At 52.9% G+C, this 10,377-nt stretch overlaps 1 protein-coding gene across 1 annotated transcript in view; it reads right to left on the reverse strand.

Annotated features, from left to right (window-relative positions):
• Nucleotides 1-804, reverse strand: part of EFNB1 (ephrin B1) — a 59,721-nt gene extending 58,917 nt beyond the window's left edge. Inside the window, exon 1 of the mRNA XM_077284939.1 lies at nt 340-804. Coding sequence (XP_077141054.1) covers nt 340-446 — 107 coding nt within the window. The 5' untranslated portion in view covers nt 447-804. The remainder of the gene's footprint in view (nt 1-339) is intronic.
• Between the last annotated feature and the right edge of the window lie 9,573 nt (nt 805-10,377).

Below are 10,377 nucleotides of genomic sequence, written 5' to 3' on the forward strand. Positions count from 1 at the left end.
CTACAGCAGGTAGAAAGCAGGATATGGGTGATGGGTCCAATACTGGAGCGGGCACAGAGGGAAAAACAGGAGTGAGGTGCCCGACGGTTTAGCAATGACTTGTGTAGGCTAGCTATGGAGCAGGCACAGAGGGCAGGCGGCGGGTGAGGAGCCCGGTAGTTGAGCAGGCAGAGGGTAGGGTGCCCGGCACTAGAGCAGGTACAGAGGGCAGGCAGTGGGTGAGCTGCCCGGCACTGGAGCGGGTGAGCTGCCCGGCACTGGAGCGGGTGAGCTGCCCGGCACTGGAGCAGGCAGTGGGTGAGCTGCCCGGCGGGTGAGCAGACGATCCTCCAGGCTTACCGCGGGTTTTGCGAGTTCCAGGTCACCGACTCCAAGGTTTTGCTGAGCGCCGCAGACACCCGGCACAGGGCGAGCAGGAGCCCGAGCAGCTGCCGGAGCCCCTCCATCCTAACTCCCGGCTGGGGTCGCCGTGCCAGTCCCGGACTCTCCGAACTTTTCCCGTCCAATGTGTGAACCCGCCCAAAGCGCCGTCAGGTATCCAGGCTGCCCATCCCCTGGTGCCGGAGCGGTGAGTTGTAATCCCCTAGTCCCAGGGGCTGGTCACGGCTCCATGCCACTTTCCACCCACAGTAGCCTCCAGCCGGTGCACAGTCCCCGCGTCCTGTCCTATGCGCGCTCCGGGGCAGAGTCTCCGCGATGACGGACAGGCAGCCACGATGTTCTCTCCTGCAGCCGCCTGGCTCAGACTGAGGCACAGGGCACCCGCCGCTCGCATCACCCCCGCCCCTGGGGGCGTGGTCTGCACAAGCCAGCGTCAACCAATGACAATAATCTAATGAGGTGAGGTGCCCTTGCCAGACCACGCCCTGTTCCCACTGAGAGGCGTGACTGATATAAAGACACGCCCCTTAAACGAGCAGCGCACACCGTGCGGGAGTCAAAGCGGCCGGGAGCTGGTGTCAGGGCGGCCGCCTCACTGCAGGCAGTACCCGCTGCTCTCAGGTGCCAGCACACACAGTGAGCCCGGCTGCCGGGAGTCCTTGGTTGGAGACACTCGGGGCTTGTGCAGAGCTGCAGACCCCGCTACAAGCTGTGGCGCTGTCAGACTCACTGGGTTTTTAATGCTGATTTTGTTCCAAAGCCTTAACCCCTTAGTGACCGGGCCACATTTTTTAAATCTGACCAGTGTCACTTTATGTGGTAATAACTCTGGAACTCATCAGCATATCCCATATAGCTAACACACTGCGGAGAGGGGGAAAGTCTGCTGCACACATGTAACACACTGCGGAGAGGGGGAAGTGTGCGGCACATACATCTAACACACTGCGGAAGGGGGAAATCTGCGGCACAGACATCTAACACACTGCGGAGAGGGGGAAAGTGCGGCACACACATCTAACACACTGCGGAGAGGGGGAAAGTGTGCGGCACATACAGCTAACACACTGTGGAAAGGGGGAAAGCCTGTGGCACATACATCTAGCACACTGCGGAAAGGGGGAAAGCCTGTGGCACATACATCTAACACACTGCGGAGAGGGGGAAAGTCTGTGGCACATACATCTAACACACTGCGGAGAGGGGGAAAGTCTGCGGCACACACATCTAACACACTGCGGAGAGGGGGAAAGTGTGCGGCACACACATCTAACACTGTGGAAAGGGGGAAAGCCTGTGGCACATACATCTAGCACACTGCGGAAAGGGGGAAAGCCTGTGGCACATACATCTAGCACACTGCAGAGAGGGGGAAAGTCTGTGGCACATACATCTAACACACTGCGGAGAGGGGGAAAGTCTGTGGCACACACATCTAACAGACTGCGGATAGGGGAAAAGTCTGCGGCACACACATCTAACACTGCGGAGGGGGGGAAAGTCTGCAGCACACATCTAACACACTGCGGAAAGGGGGAAAGTGTGCGGCACATACATCTAACACACTGTGGAAAGGGGGAAAGCCTGTGGCACATACATCTAGCACACTGCGGAAAGGGGGAAAGCCTGTGGCACATACATCTAACACACTGCGGAGAGGGGGAAAGTCTGTGGCACATACATCTAACACACTGCAGAGAGGGGGAAAGTCTGCGGCACACACATCTAACACACTGCGGAGAGGGGGAAAGTGCGGCACATACATCTAACACACTGTGGAAAGGGGGAAAACCTGTGGCACATACATCTAGCACACTGCGGAAAGGGGGAAAGCCTGTGGCACATACATCTAACACACTGTGGAGAGGGGGAAAGTCTGTGGCACATACATCTAACACACTGCGGAGAGAGGGAAAGTCTGCGGCACACACATCTAACAGATTGCGGATAGGGGAAAAGTCTGCGGCACACACATCTAACAGACTGCGGAGGGGGGAAAGTCTGCAGCACACATCTAACACACTGCGGAAAGGGGGAAAGTCTGCGTCACACATCAACTAACAGCGGAGATGGGGAAAGTCAGTGGCACATACATCTAACAGACTGCGGAGAGGGGGAAAGTGTGCAGCACACACATCTAACACACTACAGAGAGGGGGAAAGTCTGCGGCACACACATCTAACACACTGCGTAGAGGTGGGAAAGTGCGGCACACACATCTAACACTGCAGAGGGGGAAAGTGTGCGGCACACACATCTAGCACATTGCGGAGAGGGTGGAAAGTCTGTGGCACATACATCTAACACACTGCAGAGAGGGTGGAAAGTCTGCGGCACATATGTCTAACACACTGCAGAGAGGGTGGAAAGTCTGCAGCACATATGTCTAACACGCTGCAGAGAGGGGGAACGTGTGCGGCACATACATCTAACACACTGCAGAGAGGGGGGAAATCTGCGGCACACATCTAACACTGCGGAGAGGGGGAAGTCTGCGGCACATATAGCTAACAGTGTGGAGAGGGAGAAAGTCTGCATCACACAAATCTAACTGCGGAGAGGGAGAAAGTCTGCGGCACACACATCTAACACACTGTGGACAGGGGGAAAGTCTGCTGCACATACATCTAACACACTGCGGAGAGAGGGAAAGTCTGCGGCACACACATCTAACACATTGTGGAGAGGGGGAAAATCTGCGGCACATACAGTATATCTAACACTGCGGAGAGGGGGAAAGTCTGCGGCACAAACATCTAACACACTGCAGAGGGGGAAAGTCTGTGGCACACACATCTAACACATTGTGGAGAGGGGAAAAGTCTGCGGCACACACATCTAACACATTGCGGAGAGTGGGAAAGTCTGCGGCACATACATCTAACATTGTGGAGAGGGGGGAAGTCTGTGGCACACACATCTAACACTGCGGAGAGGGGGAAAGTCTGCGGCACAAACATCTAACAGTGCAGAGGGGGAAAATCTGCGGCACACATCTAACACACTGCGGAGAGGGGGAAAGTCTGTGACACATACATGTAACACACTGCGGAGAGGGGGAAAGTGTGCGGCAAACACATGTAACACACTGCGGAGGGGGGGAAATCTGTCAAATGCCAATCAACCACAAAACCTAGTGCTCTCCGTCTATGGAAAAGGGTGAAATCCATGATGCACTTCAATTATTTTTGTGCACAATATCTCCACACGAGCGTTTAGAAAGATCGTCCAATTCTCATTTACAAGAACAAATACAATTTCCTATGTCAGTAATTGCAATGTATAGGAATCGGCTGCGATGTAGATGATCCGTGTGGGATGCATTGTGTTTTCACACCCATAGTCTTGGATGGCGAAACCTTCGATATGACATATGGAAGAACCTAGCGCTGCCAAGTGAATAACATTGGTCCTAGTGCCGGCCGGGTGAAGTCAGTTTTTTTCGAGGATCAAAAATACAGTGGTGTGAACGTAACCTCACTGTGGATTCCCCACCATGAAATCCGCACAGGAACCCCGCCGTGACTCCAGGAGCCTGCGGACAATTCTCTTTGTACAGCACATTAATACATAAGCTTATGATGGAAGCAAAGCCTGAGGCCTAGCGTAGCTGCAGGGACCATGGGCCATAATCTGATTTATGGGCCCGGGCATTCACCAGCAGTGGGGCTGGGCCGCTCTCTGTTTATGAAGTAGCCTCTTTTCACTGACACTACATTATTTCAGCCATTTCCCCCTCACAGAGGTCCCAGTGTGAAGGAGACAATGGCCAGGTCATCTCCTGACTTGTGCACATTGTCCCCTCCCCTCAGTCTCGCTCCTTTCTGCTTCTTGCACAATGAGAAAGCTCTTTTCAGCTCTGTGTAAACTTGTTAGTTTAGCTTCTTGTTATTCTACACCCTAAATAGGCGACCGGTGATCTCTCTCATGTGTCCTCTCACCTTTCAGTTCCCAGGGAACCAGAATTCTCACATTTTATCCCAACCACCCAGTGACTGTGTCTCTCTGGTACTGCACTTAGCATGTGTGCACTTTTCTGACATATGTTCACACTTTGCCACATTGTGCAGAACTTCTTAAGTCCCTGGATATTGTTATTCTTAGGGCATTGTCTCCTAACACCGAGCAATAATCATTAGCCCTCAAAAAGTGAAGTTCTTCATCCCGCCATGTTCTACCTCAGAGTAACTCCATCATCTCCAATAGATATTATATGCAGAAATCACCTGCGGTGTGAATAGGGATGATTCAGGTACAAGAACAGAAAGAACTCCATTGACCTAATATATGGCTTATGGGAAGCTTCACTTTAAACTTTTCCTTCTCTTAAAAAGAAAAATGCCAGTGAGATCCTGAAACGCGTTAGAATAAAGTCTGGCTGACTGAGTCTGTGGACAGGAGTCTATGTTAGGGTATGTGTCCACGTTCAGGATTGCATCAGGATTTGGTCAGGATTTTTCATCAGTATTTGTAAGCCAAAACCAGGAGTGGGTGATAAATGCAGAAGTGGAGCATTATACTTTTCCTCTAATTGTTCTACTCCTGGTTTTGGCTTACAAATACTGATGAAAAATCCTGACCAAATCCTGATGCAATCCTGAACGTGGACACATACCCTAAGATGGCTGTCTGTAATGCAGGTAACGAGGTGATTAGGAGCGTCTAACTGGTCTGTAGGAGCCAGAACTCTTAGTGGTTGGTAGGGGATCAAATACTTAATTCTCACTGCAAAATGCAAATAAATGTATATAATTTATACAATATGATTTTCTGGTTTTATTTTTGATATTCTATCTCTCACTGTTAAATTTAACCTACTCTCAAAATTATAGGCTGTTCATGCGAGACGACTGTAAAATGTTCAGTTTGTCTGTTTTTTCTCTTTATAGGTATATTTTTGAGTAAAATGTAAATTGTTCATTTATTCTATAAACTTCTGACAACATGTCTCCGAAGTTCCAAGCAATACATTTTGTAATTTTTTTCTGACAAAGAAAAATGGTAAAAATAAAAAAACAAGCAAACGGTGCTTTCAGACCTCAAATATTGCAAAGAAAACAAGTTAATGATCATTTAGAAACAACAATACTAATGTTTTAACTCAGGAAGAGTTCAGAAATCAATATTTTGTGGAATAAACATGTATGTATATATATATATATATATATATATATATATATATATATGTATATATAGTCCGAAACATGTAGGAAAAGCGCTCACAAACATATATATATATATATATATATATATATATATATATATATATATATATACATTTTTATTATTATTATTATTATTATTTTCACTGTAAATACACATCTGTACTTTGTGTCTCCCCCACCTCATTGTAGATTGTAATCTTACGAGCAGGGTTATTATTATTATTTTGCTTTAATTATTGTAGTACTTTGAACGTTGTTACTTATGACTTGTGTATGAACTGATAAACTGTAAAGCGCTGTGGAATATGTTGGCGCTCTATATATAAAGATTATTATTATTATTATTTTTGATTGTGCTGGAACTGTTCAGTTTTTATTCAATTCTACCCAAGCAAATATTCTTTAAATATTTATCCAAAAACCAGCTGTCCGCCTCTACTCTGATCTACTGTACAGCGGGGTCCCCTGCACTCCTAGGGGCGCTGCCCTGGGGCTCCGTACAATTTGGAGAGGAAACACACAGCACTCGTACACCATAATCCTTAATATTTCGTTAGCCCCGTGCAGTTTGGAGATGTTGCTGAACCCTGATTTTTTTTTCTTCCAGCTTTTGAGGCAAGATTTTGGATTTGTGCTGGAACGTACAGCAACACGTCTGCCACAAGGTGAGGTCTGAGTCTCACTGGTTAATAATGACAAGTTTATGGCCATATTAAAGGCTTCCTTTATTTTTAGGTCATATTAGAGGGATTAAAAGATGCCCGCCTGACTGTTTTATGTCTCTGATTTATAAGCTGAAATCCAGGTGCCTGAAGTTTCTTTACATTTTGTTTGTGTGGTTTTGTTTGAGTGAAAGTATTTTTATTACAAACAGACGTCAGGTCTTTGCGCCGTTCTTCCCCCAGAAAATGTTAGACTGTTGCACCTGAAGATTTCATGTTTGGCAATAAACAGTATTTTCTTTTCAAAATAAAAGAATTTGCAGCCAAAGAAAGTAATGTACCAGCCAAAAAGGTGATTATTCCAGCTACCAGAGATGTCACCCAGCTTTCCCAGAGTCCTGCAAAGGGAAAAGGTTTATACATGTCTGTATAATTAGGCGGCCTTGCCATCCAGGGTCTGTGAGTGCTGGCTGGATGACTCCTCTGGAAACTGCTAGTCTACGTCCCCACCATGAGTTTTTGGTGTTTTCGTTACGTTGCACATGGGGAACCTTACAAAGCACTTATTTTATTGCTCTGAGTCAGGGTACGTGTCCACGTTCAGGAAACGCTGCGTTTTTGACACAGTGTTGAGCCGCAGCGTCAAAAACGCAGCATCCAGATGTTACAGCATAGTGGAGGGGATTTCATGAAATCCCGTCTCCACTGTGCATTAAAAAACGCATGCGGAATTCCCGCAAAAACGGACGTGTTGCGTTTTTTCAGAACGTAGCATGTTGCTACAATGAGCAAAACAAGCAGGAACACCGCAGGTGACCTGCCAGTGACCTCAGGTGCAGTTTTGGTCAGGATTTTACCTGCATAAAATCCTGACCAAAGCCTGAAGCAAACCTGAACGTGGACACATACCCTAAGAGGCGAGGACTACACATCAATCTCCCAAATATTTGGGCTGTAATGGCAGTAAATGATATGTGAGAGTAATAGTGTCATGGAGGAGTGGACAGGAACAAGAGGAGACCTGGAAGATGTGCCCGCACAGGTCTCCTGAGGAGGAAGCCGAGAATGGAGGAAAGTGTGAAGGAGTCTGAATAAACAGATAAGCAGACTGTTGTCACTTGTGAAGTCACCTCAGGCAATGAGAAGACAGAGGAGGCCCGCAGGCCCTGAGCATGGCAGGGGTGGAGGTGCTGACTGAAGGGGCTGCCTCCTGCAGGGGTGGGGGTGCTGACTGAAGGGGCTGCCTCCTGCAGGGGTGGGGGTGCTGACTGAAGGGGCTGCCTCCTGCAGGGGTGGGGGTGCTGACTGAAGGGGCTGCCTCCTGCAGGGGTGGAGGTGCTGACTGAAGGGGCTGCCTCCTGCAGGGGTGGGGGTGCTGACTGAAGGGGCTGCCTCCTGCAGGGGTGGAGGTGCTGACTGAGGGGGCTGCCTCCTGCAGGGGTGGGGGTGCTGACTGAAGGGGCTGCCTCCTGCAGGGGTGGAGGTGCTGACTGAAGGGGCTGCCTCCTGCAGGGGTGGGGGTGCTGACTGAGGGGGCTGCCTCCTGCAGGGGTGGGGGTGCTGACTGAAGGGGCTGCCTCCTGCAGGGGTGGAGGTGCTGACTGAAGGGGCTGCCTCCTGCAGGGGTGGGGGTGCAGGCTGAAGGGGCTGCCTCCTGCAGGGGTGGGGGTGCTGGCTGAAGGGGCTGCCTCCTGCAGGGGTGGGGGTGCTGACTGAAGGGGCTGCCTCCTGCAGGGGTGGGGGTGCTGACTGAAGGGGCTGCCTCCTGCAGGGGTGGAGGTGCTGACTGAAGGGGCTGCCTCCTGCAGGGGTGGGGGTGCAGGCTGAAGGGGCTGCCTCCTGCAGGGGTGGGGGTGCTGGCTGAAGGGGCTGCCTCCTGCAGGGGTGGGGGTGCTGACTGAAGGGGCTGCCTCCTGCAGGGGTGGGGGTGCTGACTGAAGGGGCTGCCTCCTGCAGGGGTGGAGGTGCTGGCTGAAGGGGCTGCCTCCTGCAGGGGTGGGGGTGCTGACTGAAGGGGCTGCCTCCTGCAGGGGTGGAGATGCTGACTGAAGGGGCTGCCTCCTGCAGGGGTGGGGGTGCTGGCTGAAGGGGCTGCCTCCTGCAGGGGTGGGGGCGCTGACTGAAGGGGCTGCCTCCTGCAGGGGTGGGGGTGCTGGCTGAAGGGGCTGCCTCCTGCAGGGGTGGGGGTGCAGGCTGAAGGGGCTGCCTCCTGCAGGGGTGGGGGTGCAGGCTGAAGGGGCTGCCTCCTGCAGGGGTGGGGGTGCTGGCTGAAGGGGCTGCCTCCTGCAGGGGTGGGGGTGCTGGCTGAAGGGGCTGCCTCCTGCAGGGGTGGGGTGCTGACTGAAGGGGCTGCCTCCTGCAGGGGTGGAGGTGCTGACTGAAGGGGCTGCCTCCTGCAGGGGTGGGGGTGCAGGCTGAAGGGGCTGCCTCCTGCAGGGGTGGGGGTGCTGGCTGAAGGGGCTGCCTCCTGCAGGGGTGGGGTGCTGACTGAAGGGGCTGCCTCCTGCAAGGGTGGAGGTACAGACTGAAGGGGCTGCCTCCTGCAGGGTTGGGGGTGCTGGCTGAAGGGGCTGCCTCCTGCAGGGGTTGAGGTGCTGACTGAAGGGGCTGCCTCCTGCAGGGGTGGAGGCGCTGGCTGAAGGGGCTGCCTCCTGCAGTGGTGGTGGAGGTGCTGACTGAAGGGGCTGCCTCTTGCAGAGGTTGAGGTGCTGACTGAAGGGGCTGCCTCTTGCAGGGGTTGAGGTGCTGACTGAAGGGGCTGCCTCCTGCAGGGGTGGGGGTGCTGACTGAAGGGGCTGCCTCCTGCAGGGGTGGGGGTGCTGACTGAAGGGGCTGCCTCCTGCAGGGGTGGGGTGCTTTCTGAAGGGGCTGCCTCCTGCAGGGGTGGAGGTACAGACTGAAGGGGCTGCCTCCTGCAGGGGTGGAGGCGCTGGCTGAAGGGGCTGCCTCCTGCAGGGGTGGTGGAGGTGCTGACTGAAGGGGCTGCCTCTTGCAGAGGTTGAGGTGCTGACTGAAGGGGCTGCCTCCTGCAGGGGTTGAGGTGCTGACTGAAGGGGCTGCCTCCTGCAGGGGTGGGGGTGCTGACTGAAGGGGCTGCCTCCTGCAGGGGTGGGGGTGCTGACTGAAGGGGCTGCCTCTTGCAGGGGTGGGGGTGCTGGCTGAAGGGGCTGCCTCCTGCAGGGGTGGGGGTGCTGACTGAAGGGGCTGCCTCCTGCAGGGGTGGTGGAGGTGCTGACTGAAGGGGCTGCCTCTTGCAGAGGTTGAGGTGCTGACTGAAGGGGCTGCCTCCTGCAGGGGTTGAGGTGCTGACTGAAGGGGCTGCCTCCTGCAGGGGTGGGGGTGCTGACTGAAGGGGCTGCCTCCTGCAGGGGTGGGGGTGCTGACTGAAGGGGCTGCCTCTTGCAGGGGTGGGGGTGCTGGCTGAAGGGGCTGCCTCCTGCAGGGGTGGGGGTGCTGAGTGAAGGGGCTGCCTCCTGCAGGGGTGGGGGTGCTGACTGAAGGGGCTGCCTCTTGCAGGGGTGGAGGCGCTGACTGAAGGGGCTGCCTCCCGCAGGAGTGGAGGTGCTGGCTGCAGGGGCTGCCTCCTGTGACTTATCTGATCACAAGCTATCCATAGATAAGGATCTGGCAGCCATTGTGAGGTGTAAAGGCGACAGCTCAATACAATGACACTTTTTGTAGGTAATATACAGATCTGTGCTTGCTGGCTGGAGACCACTACTCTGCCTGTACTCACTATCACATTCAGAAAGTCCTGACCTTGTCTATGTGCGGTGTCTTCTCCATGTCCATCAGTTATGTGTCTGCTGTAGTGGGGTCAGAGGCAGAAATACACAAAGCCCCTGTGTATGGACAGTGTATGGGCACCGAGCCGCTGACAGCCCGTCATAGAGGACCTCCATAATGCAGCATTCACCCATGTGTTGTGCAGGATCAGGGCAGCACACTGACCCTAGAGCTTCATCCATCCGTACACGCATCGGTTATAAGAATGGATCCGTGTGTCCGACCTGTGTAACTCGCTGCATGTCCTGGTCTCATCACACTTGGCCATTAAAGCCTATGCGGATCCAGTAAACGTGGATTAAAAACAGAAGACATACTTTATAATTCTGTGTTACGGCAATATTTCATTCACTTTTATTGCTCCTTTGTTAAGAGTCAGCGG

The sequence above is a fragment of the Ranitomeya variabilis genome, chromosome 2, assembly GCF_051348905.1.
Source record: "Ranitomeya variabilis isolate aRanVar5 chromosome 2, aRanVar5.hap1, whole genome shotgun sequence".
Classification (NCBI taxonomy): domain Eukaryota; kingdom Metazoa; phylum Chordata; class Amphibia; order Anura; family Dendrobatidae; genus Ranitomeya; species Ranitomeya variabilis.